At 36.3% G+C, this 22,078-nt stretch overlaps 1 protein-coding gene across 2 annotated transcripts in view; it reads right to left on the bottom strand.

Moving 5' to 3' along the window:
- Positions 1-22,078, bottom strand: part of HSD17B12 (hydroxysteroid 17-beta dehydrogenase 12) — a 174,045-nt gene that overhangs the window by 89,361 nt on the left and 62,606 nt on the right. For both annotated transcript variants that reach the window (XM_028500815.2, XM_007126406.4), the window contains exon 3: positions 19,546-19,621. In XM_028500815.2, the coding sequence (XP_028356616.1) occupies positions 19,546-19,621 (76 nt within the window). The remainder of the gene's footprint in view (positions 1-19,545; positions 19,622-22,078) is intronic.

Raw genomic sequence — 22,078 nt, 5'->3', positions numbered from 1 at the left:
GCCGCTCCGCGGCATGTGGGATCCTCCCAGACCGGGGCGCGGACCCGGTTCCCCTGCATCGGCAGGCGGACGCGCAACCACTGCGCCACCAGGGAAGCCCAAAATACTGCTTTTTAATAAAACTAATTTTAATATATTATGTAAAGAATATTTCTATGTATAAATAATTTATATATATTTAAATATGCATATGTATATATCTATCAGCTTCTTAATTTAAGGGGAAAAAGATAAAAAGAGAACTTGAAGAAATAAATTTCTGAGTTGCCCACAAAAGTGGATTTATGAAGGAGAACATCATAGTAGAATATATACACTGTGGTCATGAAGGAGAGAGTGGAAGCTTTAAAAACACATTCTTACCATTATTTGTGCAAAGAGCTCTCTGGATAGGAACCACCAAATAATGATACGGGGCAGTGTACTCTGTACTTGGACTGCCTGGATCCATACCCCAGTTCTGCAATATGACCTCAGCAGTGTGACCCAGGGAATATGTATGAGTTCTCTATTGCTGCATCATAAATTACCACGAACTTGCCTGTTTAAAACAGCAGACATTCATTGCTTCCCAGTTTCTGTAGGTTAAGAGCCTAGGCATGGTGTAGCTGGGTCCTCTGCTCAGTGTGATCTCACCTGAAGCTCAGGTTCTACTTTCAAGCACACTGGCTGTTGAGAGAATACCATTCCTTGCAGTTGCAAAACTGGGGCTCTCTGGTCCTAGAGCCCCCTTGCCATTCCCTGCATTATGGCCCACCCCATAAAATGGCAGTTTGCTTCTTCGAGGCCAAAAGACTATTTCTGCTGCTTCGAATGTCTTAACCTCAGGGAAGGCTTGAGCCAACTTTTAAAGAGCTCACCTAATTAGGTCAGGCACACCGAAGATAATCTCCCTTTGGAAGAACTCTAAGTCAACTGATGAGAGACCTTACTTCTACCTGCAAACTCCCTTCACCTTTGCCATATAATGTAACCTAATCACAAGATGTCCTGCCAACATTCAAGGGGAGGGGATTATATGGGGTATGTACACCATGGGGCATGAATCTTCAGGAGCATCTTAGAATTCTGCTTACCACAGACTTGTATCACCTTTCAAATGGGGATAACGAAAGCGCCAATTCCAGAGAGTTGCTTGATCCCATGAGTTGATTTCTATAAAGTTCTTAGAATAGTCCCTAGCACATTTAATGATTGTAGAAATAATACTTTGATAAAAATAAATAAAATAGTAGCCCACAGATTGCTGGGGCCTCTTCAATTTTATTTGGCCCCAATTAGGGCTAAGTTGATGGAAAATTGCAAAGTTTTACATAAGACATCTTGGTTTCCTTTTAAAATTCTTTTAAAATAACTAGAAAATGTGGCAACCTCAGGCTTGCACTGCCACACAGTACAATTAGCAAGAGCCAACAACATCTTTACACGGGGCAAGAGCTCTCTGGTTCTCCAGACCTCACCACTTCTTCTAGCCTCATTCTAGCCCACTTCATTCATTTTCATTACCTGCCTGGTCTCTAAAAGCATATGCATTTCTAACCTGGGATCTAAACTGATCCCTTTCAGCCTATGCCCAATGAACTATACAGAAACAGAAAAAGGCATATAGTATAAATATATTTTTTGAAAACAAAAATGTTAAACTGAAAAAAATAAAATGGTGAAAAGCAAAAAATTTACTTTCCATGCCATTTTTTTTTAAAGCCAAAGGAGTATAAGCCAAGGAATCCAAGCACAGACATCTAAGTGAAACATTTCATAGGCAGTATATAACAACAAAAACTTGAGATTCAAATGTATTCCTTCCAAGAGTATGAAATATTTACATTGCACTATGGATTGTGGGTTATAATGTTGTATTAACACACAGGTTCATCAATTGTAACAAATGTACCACTCTGGTGCAGGATTTTGATAGCAGGGGAGGCTGTGTGTACACAGGAAATCTCTCTACCTTCAGCTCAATTTTGCTGGGAACCTAAAACTATCTCTAAAGAATAAAGCCTATTTTTAAAAACAAATAAACTACAAAATATTTTTAAATCTAATAAGATAAAACCTTCTTCGTAAAATATTCTTTAATTTTTCTAAACATCTTCAAAATGGCTTGAAAGTATTTTCTTTCCCCCAAAATCATTCCTAAGAATTTGACAACTTAAACCCCATTTACAGGGACTTCCCTGGTGGTCCAGTGGTAAAGAGTCAGCCTTCCAATGCAGGGAACGCAGGTTCGATCCCTGGTTGGGGAACTAGGATCCTACATGCCACGGGGCAACTAAGCCCACGAGCCACAACTACTGAGCTTGCGTGACTCAACTAGAGAGGCTGCGTGCCGCAAACTACAGAGCCCATGCACCCTGGAGCCAGCGTGCCACAACGAGAAAGAAGCTTGAGTGCCGCAAAGAAGAGCCCGCACACCACAAAGAAAAGATTCTGCGTGCCTCAACGAAGATCCCATGCGCCCGCAACTGAGACCTGATACAACCAAAATAAATAAATAAATAAAATATTTTAAAAATAAATAAATAAAACCCATTCACAAAAAAGATTAGAAACAGCCCATATTCCCATGATGCTCTGTTCTCAAGAAAAAGTAACCACTCCTATGGATTTATTCTCCATTCATACCGGATTACAAGCCAGTACATAGGCTATTTTACTTACTTTTTAAAATATATTAATATTCCTAAATGTCTGTGCAGCAGTACTTGATTTCCTTCATCTACCAAAAGCAGCTGCATTGTATAAAAGTCCCAGAGGCAATGTTGCTGTGTAAAATGATGATTTAAGTAACATTAAGCCCTTCTTGCAGAAATCATCTTGTACTTATGCCAAGAGAAAATTCAATTAATAACATTTTAGCTCTGTGTGTGAAAGGGTGATAGAAAGAAGGCAAAGCCAAAAAATAAAAGTATTTTAATTCATGGTTTGATTAGGATGGTCCATGTGAATTTATATGAGTACACATATCTGTTGTGTAACATTTTCAAGAATGAACTTTTAAGAGAAAAAATGGGGTGGGGAGCAGTGGGGGAGCTTACACTATGTATTTTCCATTTAATGCAGTAATCTGCCACATATTCAGGCTCCATCATCATTAACATGATCTTTAAAATGTATTTTAAGTCTCCTCACTATAACTTCTGAGCACTTGAAGCCATGCCGAATGAACAAGGCAAACTGCCAGGTGAACCAACTTATAAAATTTTTGTTAACTTTGAAAAATTTCAAAGCAGTTCAGTAAAAAGGTTAGATGTTCAGCCACACACACACACACACAAACTCATAAAGAGCACCAAAAGTTCAGACATAAAAATAAAGAGGTAGTTTGCAGTCTCATTAGGTGTTTTTTGTTTTGTTTGTAAGGTGGCAGTGCACAGAAGGAATTAAGGTCTTAGGTGCCGATTCCCAATCTGTTGCTGTATTTGCGACATGATCTTAAGAAATGTATTTGATAGCTCTTTACCAAAGACCCTGAAATAAACAGCAATGCCTTATGCACGACAAAGAGGCTATCAAGAATATAAGTCCACTCGTACTATAGACCCAACATAAATGCATGCACACGTGCTCCAAAAGACATACACCAGGATTGTTCCCAGCACATCACTGATGTGAACAACCCAAATGTCCATCAACAATGGAACAGATAGCTAAATTGTGGTATATTCAATAAATGAACTATAGCTACCTGTAAAAATATAGATGAAACTCACAAGCATAATGCTGAGTTGAAGAAGATGAAACTCAAAAAATACATACTGTATCATGCAATGTATATAAAGTCCAAGGAAGTCAAAGCTAAATGATAACATTAGAAATTAAGATAGTGGTTACTTCAGGGGAGGAAAGGAGTAGTAATTGGGAGGGAGTATGTGATTCCCTCAACTCTGTGATCACTCACTAACCTGTACATGAGTATTTTTATAGTTTTCCCACATCCTAAGTTTATATTGTTTTCAGTATTAACATTTACAGGTATATTTCTGTTACAAGACAAAAGCAAAATTAACGGAAAATATTTATAAAGTGTACCTATAACATACTAGAAATATATTTTATTGAAGATAAGACATATCCAAGTGATACAAGTGTTCTACATGCCTTGCAAATGTTCTACCATACCCTGCAAATGAAACAGAACTTCTCTTTAGATGTGCTGCTTAGAAAGACTGTAAAGGATAATAGAGGTTGCAAACTCAAATGTCCTCAGGGGCCAAACACATTTCTCAAGTGTGTGAAGAGGCCCTAATAAAAGTACATATGCATGCACTGTCAGAGTGGGGAGGGGCTGGGACACCCTCGACAGGACAGTCCCCACCCTAAAGGGCTAGTGGGTCACAACTCCAGCTGATTGCTGCTGCCCTATAGGAATGTTGGGCCTAGGGTTAAGAGATCATTTGGATTTTCAAAGGAAGGCATAAATTACGATTTACTTAATTAAGTGACATGTGCTGACTTTTAAAAGAAAAAGCCCAACAAAGCTCATCTAAAAGGTACCTGTTTGAGATATCAGAGGAGAAGAGTGCTATGGGAACAGGTCCCTAAGGTACTAGCAAGAGATACCAGCTTGGGATTCAAGATACCAGCAAAAGGTTGGCTTTTAGAGAAGAAAACATTTCTTCCTCTGAAGAGGATAAAAGTCTAGGTATATAGAGACATAGGCTGAGTAATCAGGTCCTTTGTTAGAAGGAAACAATAAGGAATGGCAGAGAAGGTGTGGGTTTCCAGCAATGGTTTCCAAACTTCACTGCAACAGGCCCTTTTATCAAAAGACCACAGAACTCCATGCACAAAACTGATGAAAGCAGAGTGGCCAACACTGAAGCAGAAGGAAAGCTTGAGTCCCACCCATGAGAGTGCCCCCTATCTTGCTGGAGGTCCAACATACAACCACATAGACCACTACTGAAAGACACACAAAGGATGAATAATGGCCTTCTAGAATTGGGTATGACAGCAGCATCTTCCATGATATTCAAAAACAGGAGTCCAAAACATGGATTCTAAGCGATTCAAGACTGGAAAACAAGGCGCACACTCAAGACACCTTGGAAATCTAGATTAATACCATAAAGGATAACTTGAGGAGGAGAGATGAATAATTAGAAGTGTCACCCAGGAGTGGAAGGAGAACTAGACCTGCAGTTAGATGGTCTTCAATTAAAGATCATGATGCCTAGTATGTGATCTTGGATAACCTTGCCAGCTTGTCCTCATGACTGTTCTAAGGATCAATTATGAATGTTTATTTCATTACTTATTCAGGAAATACCTCAAATATTACTGGAAGACTATTTGTTTTTAATCAAAGCTTGTTTTAATATAAATAAACAGTTTTATTTAGTTATATAAGGGTTTTACTAATTCAAAGTCCTCCTTAAATACAGAGTTGGACATGGCTGTGTCTTAAAAAAAGAAAAAGAATACATCCATGCAATCAAAATGCTCACATGTCCTTTATCACTGATCCAATTCTAATAACTGTAATAGGCAACTGCATTCAAAAACAGTCACAATGCAAATTTAGCATAGTTTGTTCTTTATTCTTCTGATGCTAAGTAATTCTGACATTATATTTTTGAAATGTACCTTCCCAAAAGTTACCATTCAGTTTCCCAGCCACACTATTTAAAGTATATTTAAGATCATGGGGGTAAAGGAGAACACAGCACAAGAAGCCAAAGATATGAACCCTGTCCACCTCTGCCATTCTAGCTATACTTGGCTTCTCAGATTTAGCTTCCATATTTATAAAATGAGGGTTTTAGTTCATCGGTAGTTACTAAACAGAGATGCCCTTTTAAAATAGTGTAGAGTGTGCTTTTCAAACTACACATGCCTAAACATGATTCTATGCATTCCACGAAAGTGATTATATCTATATTTGTGGCTTAGTATTTTAATCAGTTATTGAAGTGATTGCATTTTAGATTTTATACATCTCTACAGCATTAAACAGAATGGAAGCATAATAAAACCTGACTATCAATATTCTTTCTAAATATTACTAGTAGCCTGCTGTCCTTAAATATTAATTCTACTGTTTTTTAATAGCAAACAAATAAAATAGTTCAAAATTTATGAAATTTCCTGTCAGTTTTAATGGATGCATGTTCTCTTTGATTCTATTATTAGATATAACAGGTCATTTAAATTTGATTTGTAGTTAAAGATAATCATATAACATAAATTATACATTTAATAAGTGATAGTATAAAGAGATTATTAAAACAATGGATAATTGACAAGAAAACATAACTTCACTTGATGGGAAAATCAAAATAAAGTGAACCTTTTTCATAAAACTTTCAAAAATACTTTCTCTCTGTGATAAAAAAGAAAGCAATCCCTATATCAGACTACTGAACTTTATAAATGTTTCAAAGAATATGCCTTTCTACAAATTCTTCTATTAAAGCCGAAGGCTGTACCCCAAATTACAATTATCCACTTCAAACAACAACTAACAATTTAAAAGTGGGAGGAGAAACACCAATCATCTACTTGAATGGGAGCAATTTCAGAACACCTTGGTCCCACATTTCCCCAACCAAAAAAAATTGTTTTATACAAAAGTCACTGAACCATCAATAACCTGATTGGAAAGACCACTTACTGTTTTAAAGAAACCACACCAACATAAGCAAATATTTTAATTAAGAGGTATAGCTAGTGTCTGGCCATGGTGCACTACACTCCCACATGCCAAATGCCAGCTGTAGAATAGCAACATTCAAGCAGCTGCCTTAATTGGAAATGCAGACCAACACATGCTAATTTGGCTGGGCCAACTAATTGGTAGGTATGCTACATTTCTAACAAAATATCCACCCATATTACAGATGTTTTCCTCTATCGGAGTAAACGATTGGTAACAAACAGTAAGGAAGCCGAAATAAGCTACACTCGGTGAAACTGTTTAGTTGGACAGCTTTACAACAGGATCCTGCATCACCTCAGAAAAACACTTGTGCCAAAATTGAAACATCAGCTAAATGTCAAAAGCAACTTTTTGTGCAATATTAAGAATATTATGAGGTTTCATAATGACTCTTCAGTCACCAAAACAATACTTGCTAAGTGGGCACAACCCCCTTATTCATGCCAGGCCCCGCGCAAACGTTTGCAAAAGAATTGAGTCCTTTTCTCTCTTTAAAGTCTAATGCAGACCAAACATTTATAGACATGTGCAAAGACAGAAATTATATTTACTAGAAAATCTATAATGGTAGAAAAAAATGGGGGGGGGGTCCCTCCTGCTTATAGCCATGCTGGTGTAACAGAAACCAGGTTTACTCTATCACTTGAAACTTTAAAAAATTGACAAAATATATGAAACAATGGTTTTTAGACATTGCACAATAGACAGTTCAGGAGAGGTATATCTAATAGAAGGGAAATAAATAAGGTGACCCCTATGGTTGCCCTAGCTTATTGCCCAGTTAGGTTTTCTAGACTGGGATAAAGAGAGAACTCACATAGAGATGAGCAGTATCCCCTGAGTTGAGGAAACAGACTTGAGCATTTGGGAAAGACAAGAGCCTGCAGAATTAGCAGACAGAGTAAAGAGAGAGAGTGAGTGAGAACAAGAGCAAGAAAGACATATACATACAGTTGATCCTTGAACAACTCGGGAATCCAGGTGCTGACCCCCTGCACAGTTGAAAATCGACATGTAACTTTACAGGCAGCACTCTGTATCTGCAGTTGTGCATCTACAGATCATGTAGTATATATTGAAAGCAATCTGTGTATAAAGTGGACCCATGCAGTTCAAACCAGTGTTGTTCTCGAGAGAGACAGAGAGAACATGCTATGTTCTATATGTTCCAGAAAGTAGAGGGTGGTCATTTAAAAAAAAGGAAGATACATATTTTTTAAAACCCTTAATTTTTATATATAGAGAAAAACACAATGTCTGGATTTAAAAATATATGTATATACTAACAGGATTAATAGCAGATTAGACACTGCAGAAAAAAGGTTAGTGAATGTGAAGGCATAGCAAGAGACACCATCCAAAATGAAATACAGAGAGAAAAGAGACTGAAAAAAAGAAGAGCACACTATAACTGAAGTCCTGGGAAATGGGTGAGGGATAGAAAAAAATATTTGATGAACTAATGGCCAAAAGAATGACAGCAGACTTCTTGTCAGAAACACTGCAGGCCAGAAGGCAGTGAAGCAAAATAGTTAAAGTATTGGGGGAGGCGAGGGGAGAAGAACCTGTCAACTTAAAATTTTATACCCAGGGAAAATATACTTCAAAAATAAAGGTTTTTTCAGATATACAAAAAGAACTCGTCACCAGCAAACCAGCACTACTAGATATGTTAAAGGACATCTTTCAGACAGAAAAAAAAAAAAGTTCTGAAATCTTTATTTACACAAATGGATGAAGAGCATCAGAAATGGTAATATGAAATACAGCTTAAAATACAATTGACCTAAGGCAAAAAGTACTTTTTACACAGTCCATAACACACAGAGAAACAGAATATATGGAATGGAAGTATAGGATCATCAGGTTTATATGCTACACGTGAAGTAGTACACTGTGATAAGTTAAAGATATACACTGCAAAATCAAAAGCAATCACTAAAAACAAAGATGTACAGCCAATAAGCCAAGGGAGAAAATGATATGTAATAATAAAAACCGTGCTATTAACCCAAAAGCAGGCAGAAAAAAAAAAAGGAAACAAACAGATGGGACAAATAGAAATCAAAGAGTAAACTGGTAAATTTCAACACAATCATATGAACAACGACATTAAACATTAATGGTCTAAGCATACCAATTAAATGCCAGGAATCATCAAATTGGATAAAAAGCAAGACCAAATCTATGCTGTCTACAAGAAACCCATTTTAAATATGAAGTGCATATAGACTAACAATAAAGACAGAAAAAGATATATCATGTTAACACTAATCAAAAGAAAGTTGGATGCTAAAACTAATCACAAGAAATTTGGACAAAGTAGATTTCAGTGCAAAGAACAATATTATCAAGCAACTCTCTGTTTTAAATTTTAAAACACCTTTTCTTTCCTGACTACTAAGTGCTCACTTAAATCTGAGAAAACTCAAAAATTACCAAGCAAGGACAAAACTTCTAACGCTTTAAATGTGCTAGGAATTTCAGAAGATGCATTCTCAAAGAAATGACCAGCTCAAGCAGTGATAGTTTAAAAAGTCAAACAGATATTTGGCTAGCAACTAATAGTTATTTAAAATTACAGTAATACAAACTTTTGAGATATTTTAAATAATGGTATCCAATTTGTACGTAAACTTCTAGTTAAGGCAAACTGTTGGCTAAATTAGAGCTGGTTTGATCATTTTAATTTTTAAAATAGTTCTGTCTTCTTTCTGATCATATCATAGTACGAAATATAATGCACTATAACATTTCATTCTTTGAGCTTTTAAACTTTCTTCATAGGTTTTACTTGTTAGATGTATTATCACTGCTTCCACACATACGATTTAAAGTCATAAAAATTGATGTCTTTATTAAAGGGTTATTAGCTCTTCTAAATTACAGACAATGCTGCAAATCACTTGATCTTAATCACTGTTCCCGTCTTCCATATAAAACTTTCAAATGCCATCTCTGACAAACTTGGTATCAATAATCATTGTACTGCTCTGCAACATCACTGTAAATAAACTTCTATAATTCTAATTGGCCTTAAGATACCATACTAATATCACAGTGAGTTAAATAATGAGGAATCTTTGATTACCTGGCCAATTTCTAAAGACTAAAATTCTTAAAGAAAACTCTAATTAGGATAGCAAATTTAGTGTGGTATATGCTTCATCTTATGATAAGAGAACACAATACATTTTAAGTTACAGGTAAAAGTGTTTATTTGCAATCTAAATATATATATTATATATATATGTGGGTGTATAAAATGTGTTAAAATCTACAAAGAAAGCTTATGAATTAAACAGTTTGAAACCAGTTGTTGGGAAGAAACTTGAACTTTGATAATATAGTCTTCTCTTAACAAGCAAGCTCTAAAAAAATTATTCTGTGCCTTCAGTACCTAGCCTGGCCAGGTTCCTCAACTTCCCAGAACACTCTCACTTCCTAACAGCCAGTTAACTTTTTGAGCTTTTGTGTTGACCTTTGTCATGCCCCTTAAACATTTTTTAACAAAAGTTTCTTGTTTCTGAAAAAGCTAGATTTCATAACAATTACTGTTTCTTGTACCTATGCTTTATTTTAATTACTGTCACTTCAAACCAAGACTGTAATATTTCTTGTCTTGGGCACCTATGACTTATGCTTATATTTCCTGCAATCACTAGTCTTCTGGCAACTCTTTATGATACTGCCTTTGCAAACTTAAGCCTCAAATTAAAAATAAGAAAATTGTTAACATATATTTTACACCCAAACTATCTCTGGTACTTCCCAGATAGCCACTAGGTAGCACTATTGAGCAAGGAGGCTATTAGGAGGAACTAAATATGTATTCTCCATATCTTTAATTAGCTTAACTCTATCATGAGAGCTGCCCTGTTTACCAAGCCCATAATATGGGCAGACCCATGGTGTAACTAATAATGAATATGGTTCAACACTTGTATACTTTTCAGGGTGGACAGAACATATTCATGATCCTGTGCAAAGACTGGCACAATGATGTAAAGAAAATGATTTCTAAGCTTATGTTTATAAGTATTAAATACTCTTGTTAATTGGTGGCATGTTTAAAACACACTTTATAAAAATCCCTAGAGATGTATTTATCAATGCCTTTAGTGTCCATCATAAGGCCTGTGCCCTCAGGATAATCACTGACTAAATCATTAATTAGCTGTATATTATACCCCAATAGGGGATTCCATTCTGACACTGTTAATTACTCTAATAAATTAACGAGAGACCAGTTAATATCAGTCTTATTAACAGGTGGTTTCTACTTTTCCTTCAAGCATGCCAAAAGGCCAGGCCATAAGCTGGAGGTGAGAAAATTGAGTCTGTAGGATGAAACATTCAAAGAAGAAAGCCTGGATAAAGGCCTATATCAGTACTCTTGACTATTACTGACTCATGGGTCAGGCTTCCTGCCTAGTGTAACCCAACATCACCACCAAGAGCAGACTCTTGGACAAACTACCAGAAACCTGAGTCAGCGTTTACAAGACTCTTTTATTCGAAAATCAGACACTTTGTAAAGCCACGCTGCTGACCCAAGATTCAATGGAACAAGAATTAATTCTGCAAGACTGAATGGAACCCATGAGGGAAATTTAATAGTAGCTTTGAGAAAGTATCTTTCTCCTTCATTTTTCACTAAGTCTCATGGTGGCCGGCTATACTTGGGCAAATTGGAATGAAACACACTCTTTGAATGATATGTTGCTCCTACTGACCCCTCTGAAATCAGGAAAAGCATTCTCTGGAAAATCTTAATATACCTTATAAAACGTGACAGACTATATTTTCCAAATCCAGATTTTATTTTCAAAAAACTATCTCCCTTCCCACATGTTCTCCAAGGTTACTATGTCACGCCCCCATCAAGAGGTGGTATCTTTTCCTCTCCCCATTGAATCCGAGCAGGCTCGTCACCGCTTTGACCAACAGAGTATAGCAAAAGTAACACCATATGAATTCTGAGAGTAGGTCACCAAAAGATATCAGCTTCTGCCTGGTTCTCTCAGGACATTCACTCTGAGGAAAGACAGCTACCATGTAAGAAGTCCAACTACCCTGTGATGGACATGCTGGAGAAGCTACACGAAGGCACTGCAGTCAACAGTCCCAGCTATGCCATGGCACCAAACTGGGAAGAAGCCATCTCAGATCTTCCAGTCCAGACAATCCACCCGCTAAGTATCACTGAGTGACCTCAGTAATGCTATGAAGGGCAAAAAATTGTCCCCTGGGTCTTGGCAAAATTCCTGACCAGCAGAATTTGTGAGCATCTCAAACGGTTATTTTACATTGATAAGTCTGGGGTAGTTTGTTATGTGGCAATAGTAACTGGAACATAAACTAGTAAATTGTTAGGTTGATTGAAAGATGGAAATTGTGTAGAAAATACAACACATTTTTTTAAGGTTTTTTCTTTTTTTTTTTTTTTGATGTGAACCATTTTTAAAGTCTTTATTGAATTTGTTACAATATTGCTTGTTTTATGTTTTGGTTTTTTGGCCGCAAGGCATGTGGGATCTTAGCTCCCCGACCAAGGATTGAACCGGCAGGCCCTGCACTGGAAAGCAAAGTCTTAACCACTGGACTGCCAGGGAAGTCCCTACAACTCGTACTGATTGGCCTTGTCTGCAAAACTAATCAGAACAATGGTCACATATTACACAACATGTCTTTACCAAGTTCTTTTACTTTACACGGCAACGTAATTATTTGCACAGGCTCACTAAGAATCTATCTTTCTCCCTACCAGGATATAATTAGACAAAACAAATTTGTAACTACCACCATACCAGAAATGTTTCATTTAATAATAAATCTCACTTAATTAGGCATGACAAGCCCACTAGTAAGGAATTACACTCCGATATGGGGAAACAATGCTTCAAAGACCTGCCAGGGAACTATCCTGGTACCTGCTCTGTGGCTTGAGGAGTCTCAGTCTTATAGGTAGCCCAGAATGTCACTTTCTGGAAGGCCAGGAACACAGAGTTATTTGAAGAACTTGGAGTAAGAGGATACTTCTACAGTCATAGGTACTACAGGCAAAATCATTAGAGGCAAACTGAATGATTTTTTGGTTCCTGATGGCTCCTGACCTTGAAATAGGTGATGAATTCTAAGGGCAATAAAAATATTTCTGGCACTACAGAAGTGATAAAAAAAAATATATATATATGACTCTAGAGGCTGCATGAGATTAACTCTAATCCTACTATCATGTGGTTCTAGTTTTTTTTGGTTTTTTTGTTTGTTTGTTTTTAATATTTATTTATTTATTTGGCTGCACCGGGTCTTAGTTGCAGCACATGGGCTCTTAGGTGCGGCATGCAGGATCTAGTTCCCTGACCAGGGATCAAACCCAGGCCCCCTGCATTGGGAGCACAGAGTCTTAACCACTGGAACATCAGGGGAGTCCCGGTTCTAGTTTTATTAAACGCTAAACAAAAAGATCTTTATGTGTTCAGTAATGCCTCATTGTCCTTATGTAGCTGAAATAAGCTAAATATACCAAAGCACCATATTAACAATACTGATAGTGCATCAGAAAACCATGGAACAAACATGTTTGGTCAAATCCACACCTTAACTGCACAGATATGATCAAGGTAAGGACTGAAAAAGTGAAACTGATATGTTCACCTTAACCTATTCCTCTGTCAACTACAGACCAGCAAGATTTACATTTCTAAAAGCTTTGCATTTCAAGAAATAAAGCCATGAAATTTCAGGGCCATCCTAAAGGTTTTCACCCTGACATAAGTCACAAAAAAAAGAAACATCATATTTGTTTTTTTTACTCAAAGACAGAAATGTGTTTTTATAATCAAAGCTGATTAAACTGTATGCAATGAGAATTATTGATTGCCACATAATAATATGAACTATTAATAGCCCCATCTCTATATTCTGTGAACCAACAGGTTGTTCTGAAAGCCAGTCTCCTGTGCATTTGTGCTTTACTGCAAGTAAAAACTCAGAGTTCAAAAATTATCCAGGAGGGCTTCCCTGGTGGCGCAGTGATTGAGAGTCCGCCTGCCGATGCAGGGGATACGGGTTCGTGCCCCGGTCTGGGAGAATCCCACATGCTACGGAGCGGCTGGGCCCGTGAGCCATGGTCGCTGGGCCTGCGTGTCCGGAGCCTGTGCTCCACAACGGGAGAGGCCGCGACAGTGAGAGGCCCGCGTAACACAAAAAAAAAAAAAAAAAAAAATTTATCCAGGAGATTTTTTTCCTTGACAAATCAAAATCGATTAAAATACTTAATACATTCATAATCCTGGCTAACAATGATAATAAAATAAGCTTATTATATGTGTGATGACTTTCAGCGTGTCACTTTCAGTGACAGGTATCCTTACAAAGAACTGTAATTTCATCTAAGCAGTCAATCCTGAGAAAGCAGTTATCCATTGTTGGCGAAACATTTAGTTCCCTATGAAATTGTATATAATCCTTTTAAATTTTTTCTGAAGAACTTTGATGAGTAGACTGTCTTCCACATTCACCAGGAATTACTTCTCAAGGAATTACTTCTTGGGGATAGAATCCCCAAGTTTACATAATGACAGTAGCGAGTTAGAGGGTGAAAGGAGCCCTATTTCTCTCCAGTTGGCACTTAGTTTCTTTTTCAATCTCCTCCTTCCCTCTGAGATAGGGAAGAAAGAGGGATGAGTTTAACCAACCGGAGTGAGTGTAAGAGCTGGACTAGGAGAGACAAGTTAGTCCAGTTAAATGAACTTGTTTGACTTCTGTTTCCTGACTGACTCTGACTGATACAGAAATTGGTATCAGGAGTGGAAGCCCAAAATACAGACCTCAAAAGACTTTTATATTGGTTTGATGTGATGCAGTAGCATCACTACTAATCAAATTAACAGTGATTGCTGATTGTAGCAAAGTATCTACTGAAGAAGTACCTTAAAAGGATTTGAGTTTGGGAGAAATGATGACTACAAAGACTGGAAAAGCAAATCAAAACCACATGGAGATATCACCTCACACCTGTCACAATGGCTATCATAAAAAAGAACACAAATAACAAATGTTGGCGAGGATGTGGAGAAAAGGGAACCCTCCTACACTGTTGGTGGGAATGTAAATGGATACAGCCACTATGGAGAACAGTAAGAATGTTTCTCAAAAAACTAAAAATAGAACTAGATGACCCATCAATTCCACTCCTGGGTATATATAAAAAAAAAAACCCAAAAATACTAATTCAAAAAGATCCATGCACCCAACTGTTCATAGCAGCATTATTTACAATTCCCAAGATATGGAAGCAACCTACGTGTCCACCAATAGATGAATGGATAAAGAAGAGGCGGTGTATACATATACAATGGAATACTACTCAGCCATAAAAAAAGAATGAAATTTTGCCATTTGCAGCAACGTGCATGGACTTGGAAGGTATTATGCTAAGTTAAATAAGTCAGATAGAGAAAGACAAATACTGTAAGATATCACTTATATGTGGAATCTAAAAAATACAACAAACTAGTGAATATAACAAAAAAGAACAAGACTCAGATAAAGAAAACAAACTAGTGGTTATAAGTGGGGAGAGGGAAGAGCAGAGGGGCAATACAGGGGTAGGGCATTAAGACATACAAACTACTAAGTATAAAATAAGCTACAAGGATATATTGCACAACACGAGGAATATAGCCAATATTTTATAATAACTATAAATGGAGTATAATCTTTAAAAATTGTGAATCACTGTACTGTATACCTGTAATATATACTATTGTCTATCAACTATACTTCAATAAAAAACAAAGACTGTGGTATGTGGCTTCTTCTGAATGCACTGGAGCTCTTACGGAAAGAAAATGACAAGCTTGGGTCTTTAAGCTTTCAAGCTCACATTTATGATCAGGATCCAGAGAACTTCTATGACAACCCCAATAAAAACTTTTATGTCTTATAGCCACAGAGCTCACCTGGCTAACATCAGATTTAACTGTGCCATCTGCAGAATTACAATGGAAGGTGAATTCCACAGACTCACCACGTTTCATGAAAGAAAGTGAAACTGAATGAGAAAGAATGAGACTCTGAAACTGGGGATGAGGATATTTGGGTGGACTCTGCTGAAGCTAAGAATCTGGATACACACACTGCCCCCTCAATGCTACTCTGAGCCGCCCTTGCCAGTGGTAATAGAAATAGCCTGCTCTCCTGTATCTGAAGAGATTAGCTTTCCCTGGCTTGAAAATCCTGTAATAACCTCACCATAAATATTGGGTTGGCCAAAAGTTCATTCGGGTTTTTCCCAAACGAGCTTTTTGGCCAACCCAATATATGGGTAATTTGCTTGCAAGGGAATTCCTCTTCTCCTCAAGACCTAGCTGGACCATCCCTTACCACCACCCGTTAACAGGGTTATATACTGACATTCTCTGGGGAACAAGTACAAAGTCCGATTCATGAAGTAATAATTTATACACAAAAATAACTGTCAAATTTTGCTAATTTGTATTGGTAGAAACTTGGAAAAATCTGTGTGAGAATAGATTCTAAGAGTGTTAGACTAAGGAAAACAAAATATAACACCAGATTGGGCCAATATATTTTATATGAGTCACTTACTAGAGATTTAGGATTTAAAGGTTAGCTTATACAGCTAGAAGGGGCTCTAAGAGTTAACTTGTTGCTGACTGAAACTTGGACTCCATGATAGCCCCCATTTAATAAGATAGGGAGGTCACAACTTCCCATGGCATAATCTAGAGTCAAGGACCCAAAAGCATAAGCAAATAGAAATGTTGGAGTGAATCTATCATTATAACTTACATACAATCCCTCTACCACTGTACCCCCAAGAAGTCCCAGTATATAGCTCCTCACTAAGGCTCCAGCTTGTCCATTATACGGGCAAGAGGTCATTAGTCAGTCTGGCCATTTAACACTCTGCCAGTCATAAAATTTGCCATGTTGCTACAACATAAGAACTCCCCATTTTCTCTCTCTGGTCCCTTATTTTTTCCTTCATGGTACTTACTACAAACTGCAACTATTTATTTGTCTTTTTTTGGTTTTGTTTATTTTGGTTTTGTTTACTGTTTTTTTTTTCTATTTGTTTTTTCTGTCTCCTCCACTTGCTTATATGTTCCATGAGGGAAAGGACAGCATCTATCCTGTTCACTACTGTATCCTAACTGCCTAGCACAGTACCTGGTACACAGGCATTCAATAAAGATTTGCTGAAGGCATAAACAGAGTTAGTCTGTCTTCACCAACATTAAATTCTGGTCCTTCCTTCTTCGGGAATACATATGTTCAGGAAAACATTATCCTCTAAGATGATTTACATCTGAGTTAAAAACTTGTACAAACTTATAAATCTCCTCTGTGTATTTATTTCTTCAGCCTAGAATGGATGACCTGGTCTGCTGATATCACCTCTTCCATTAAATTTGTATTATGCCCAGAAAAGCATTTTTCAAAATTTTCAACAACTAAAAAAAAAATTTTTTTCCTCATAATAAAGGTCAATTCAGTGCCTTTACCATCTGTTCCTTCATTAAAAATGTTTGAACAGGATCCTGTCTTTCTCCAGAATCACATTTCTGCCCACAGTCATGTGTCACCTCATATCACAAGTTAACCAAATTCTCAAATATTATTAAAGTATATCTTCTGACTCACTGGGCAATTTTTGTACAGGTTGGAGTACTTGCTGTGAGTGTCGTGAGGTAGCTTTTCTTGTTCCTGAATCAAATAAGTGGTGGATTCATTCATAGCATAGCATTTCAAAATTGAACATTCCATTTAATCAAAAGCTTCTATTTTCTGCCTATGAACGTTTATTTCTAGCAACTAGTAAGTGCATTCATTAACAGTCAGTTTTACACACACACACACACCCCCCCCACACACATACACACAACATCTTTATCACTATAAGAGTTATTATACACATGACTACAAGTAACTAAGAAAGAAACAGTACTAAGATCCAGGCAGTATGTTCAGTTCACCTACTACATAAGTAATAACTACCTCAGGCTCCCCAGTGTCATAGCTTAATTCAAATTCACACCTTAGCAAAACTACAAGATTCTGTATGTCTTGGACCTTCAGGGTTGGTTTTAAATAGTTGAAACCTTGGAAGTTAAAATCCTTAAATGCCCGAGACTTATCGAATATCTCACTTTTGTAAAGATCTGTGCTCTCAACATGGTTAAAAAAAAAAAAAAGATTTAACACACGTTATACTAGCAATCTATGAAAATCTGTTTTTCACCTAAAGATAAAGTGCATCAATGTGTAATCTGTCCAACAGGACCAGCTATGGTTTGGGTAGAAATAATAACAAAAATATACACCTCACAAGGATGTCTGAAGAATCAAAGTGGATAATACATGTGAAGGAATAAATAAATAATAACGTACTATATAAATGTTAGTAGCAGGTGGTAATGTTAATAATAAAATAAGTATGTTGTGCACCTTAAACTGCCATAATGTTATATGTCAATTATATCTCAATAAAGCTGGGGGAAAAAATAACAGAAAAATACAGTAGATATCCTCTCTCATCGGAATGAATTAGGGCAATTTGTTGCCTGGCTACATAGAGAAGTCAGTTACAGCAAGGAATCCTAGAAAATGATAAATACACACAGTAACCATTTTATTTTCATTTAAACCATGAATAAGTGTAATTCTTTCACCAATCCTCTGTGTAGGGCCAAGTCCTTATCCGAGTTTAGATCTGCTACCTGGAATTCTAGTCTTTCTTACATAAACCACACTCATAATGCATTATTTATAATTGCAGTTTCAGCTCTCATAAAATGCAGAAAAAATTCAACATATATGAAACAATCAAAACAAATTTCTTCTTACTTTTTATAGTTTTCTCCAATATTTTGAATTTTTCTTGTTTACCCCTAACTTGACAGCCAATTTCTTTTTTTTTTTTTTTTTTGGCTGCACCATGGGACTTGTGGGATCCTAGTTCCCAGACCAGGGATTGAACCCAGGCCCAGCAGTGAATGCACTGAGTCCTAATGACTGGACCACCACGGAATTTCTGACAGCCAATTTCTAAAAAAACTTGCTTTTCTCAGTTTTTTTCAGAGCTTTTAACTTAGTTCTTGTATTCCCCTTTTAAAACTAGTATTGTATCAGTTTACAGAATATTAATAACAAATGCACCCAGCATAAGTAAGTTTGGAAACAAATACAACTGACTATTCATAAGTAAACAATTTGACCTGTAGGAATAAAAGCAGACAAGCATCATACTGAGAAGCCTACAGTTCACAAATAGTCAGCATACTGGGAACATGAGTCAGTACATTTTACCAAGGAAATGGATAGCAATGGTTTATCCAGCTGGTTGGTTAACTGAATGTCAGTTGAAAGAGTTTTTGCCATATTATAATTCAGGTTTCAAGCATAGCTAAGAAAAAAGTTCAAAGTAGTTTCCCTGTCACATGTATACATGCTACATTTTGCATTTCTTCCTCAATCATATATGATATACCATTTAAAGACAATGAAGTCAAAGAGTAAAAAAATGCAAGAATATTTAAATGAAACAACAGAAAAGGAATTCAGATATTTAAGGAGAACATGATAAAATGATCAGAGAATTTGACTCCTGACAAAAGAACCTAAATGAGTCAGTTAAAGACATTTTAAGTAAATTATAATAGTCCTATATTAATTTGAAAAAACTGATGATCCATCTGTGAAACACCCCATTAACAGCATGAAAAAGCAGTTTTCTGAACTATAAATAATTATGTCAATGCTAGATATCTGCTTGAAAACATTAAATTTAGACTAGCTATATTCCTTTTGTGATCATAACAGGAGGGAAGGGTGATGTGAGAACTTACTTATTTCACTGGAAACCTGGTTCAGTTTGTCCTGTGATCTGCTGATAAGGACAATCTTCATTCCACGCTTTGCTAACTAAAATAAAAGAGACACCAAACAGCTGAATGACACCTGCATGTTTTACTTTAAAATGTAAATTACTGATAGATATAGTGTCATTTTAAGAAAATCTGACCATATGATAATCCAAGTTAAAAAACTAATAAACCTGAGTGCAATGAAAAGGCAAAACAAAATGAAGACTTTACAAAAAGATTCCCCAAAGGGTTATCTTTCTCAATCAAGCTAGTATATAAAAGTCATAGGGTTTTAGAAAAAGGAAGACTTTTACTTTTATTTTGGACTTGTCTATACTTAGTTTCTTTAAATCATAAGTATCTATTACTTTTTTAATTGAAAAATTAGCTTTAAAAACATTTTCATTTTAGAGAGAATACATGAAGACTGCAGAACTGGCAAAGAAAACCACAGTTAAAATGTTAGGAATTCCTAAAAACTGAATCAATTTTTAAATGTTTACTTAAACATTAGACTTTATGGACTACAAAGGCAAACTAAGATAGTTTATTGGATGACTTAAAAAAGAATTTCCTGAGGGGTACCCTCTATGTACTTCCCCAGTGCTGCGTAAGTGCTTCATAGAATGAATGATTTATGGGAACATGGTTTCTACCCCAGAGACCCATAAATATAGCGGCAGAGGAAAAAAAACACTGATATACACAGAACTTTTTAGAGAACTACTCCAGACAGTATATAAATGAGAATAAATTAGGTGCTATGACCTATAAGTGATTTAGTGAACTAATTTTCCAGTCCTAAATCCTCAAGCCAACTTTTATTAACAGTAGTACTGCAAATGAGATGATACAGAAGAACTTTTTTTTATAAAAATAATTAAGGTTGGTAATAATTTACTAAATTAATCATTTATAAAACAACTAAAGAACCCATCAATATATACTGATAGATTTTCTAAAAAATTAATGGGGGAGGAAGAACAAGGAAAAGCTGCTTTCTATAGAAAAACAGCATCTAATGTAAATGTAAAAGGACAGATATCATTATCATTAAAAAATTACCAGTTTTCTTCCCTAACGTAGGAAAGGAAATAGCCACCCAAGTCCAGGAAGCGCAGTCCCAGGCAGGATAAACCCAAGGAGAAACACGCCAAGACACACAGTAATCAAACCGACAAAAATTAAAGACAAAGAAAAATTATTGAAAGCAACAAGGAAAAATGACAAATAACATACAAGAGAACACCCATAAGGTTAACAGCTGATTTCTCAGAAGAAACACTACAAGCGAGAAGGGAGTGGCATGATATATTTAAAGTGATGAAAGGGAAGAACCTACAACCAAGATTACTCTACCCGGCAAGGATCTCATTCACATTTGACAGAGAAATCAAAAGCTTTACAGGAAAGCAAAAGCTAAGAGAATTCAGCACCACCAAACCAGCTCTAAAACAAATGCTAAAGTAACTTCTCTAAGTGGGAAACACAAGAGAAGAAAAGGACATACAAAAACAAACCCATAACAATTAAGAAAATGGTCATGGGAACATACATTATCGATAATTACTTAAACGTGAATGGATTAAATGCTCCAACCAAAAGACACAGTCTTGCTGAATGGATACAAAAGCAAGACCCATATATATGCTTTCTACAAGAGATCCACTTCAGACCTAGGGACAGAGACAGACTGAAAGTGAGGGGATGGAAAAAGATATTGAATGTTACAAGAGACAAGGAAGGACACTACATAATGATGAAGGGATCAATCCAAGAAGATACAACAATTATAAATATATATGCACCCAACAAAGGATCACGTCAATACATAAGGCAACTGCTAACAGCTATAAAAGAGGAAATCGACAGTAACACAATAACAGTGGGGGACTTTAACACCTCACTTATACCAATGGACATATCATCCAGACAGAAAATTAACAAGGACACACAAGCTTTAAATGACACAACAGACCAGACAGATTTAATTGATATTTATAGGACATTCCATCCAAAACAGCAGCTTACACTTTCTTCTCAAGTGCACACAGAACATTCTCCAGGATAGATCACACCTTGGGTCACAAATCAAGCCTGGCTAAACAATATGTTACTAAATAGCCAAGAGATCACTGAAGAAATCAAAGAGGAAATCAAAAAATACCTCGAGACAAATTACAAAGAAAATATGACAATCCAAAACCTATGGGATGCAGCAAAAGCAGTTCTAAGAGGGAAGTTTATAGCAATACAAGCCTACCTCAAGAAACAAGAAAAATCTCAAATAAACAATCTGACCTTACACCTAAAGGAACTAGAGAAAGAACAAAAAGCAAAACCCAAAGTTAGTAGAAGGAAAGAAATCATAAAGATCAGAAAAGAAATACATGAAATAGAAACAAAACAATAGCAAAGCTCAATAAAACTAAAAGCTGGTTCTTTGAGAAGATAAACAAAATTGATAAACCTTTAGCCAGACTCATCAAGAAAAAGAGGGAGAAGACAAATCAAT

The sequence above is a fragment of the Physeter macrocephalus genome, chromosome 16 (genome assembly GCF_002837175.3).
Source record: "Physeter macrocephalus isolate SW-GA chromosome 16, ASM283717v5, whole genome shotgun sequence".
Taxonomy (NCBI): domain Eukaryota; kingdom Metazoa; phylum Chordata; class Mammalia; order Artiodactyla; family Physeteridae; genus Physeter; species Physeter macrocephalus.
This window is presented reverse-complemented; position numbering and strand designations above follow the sequence as displayed.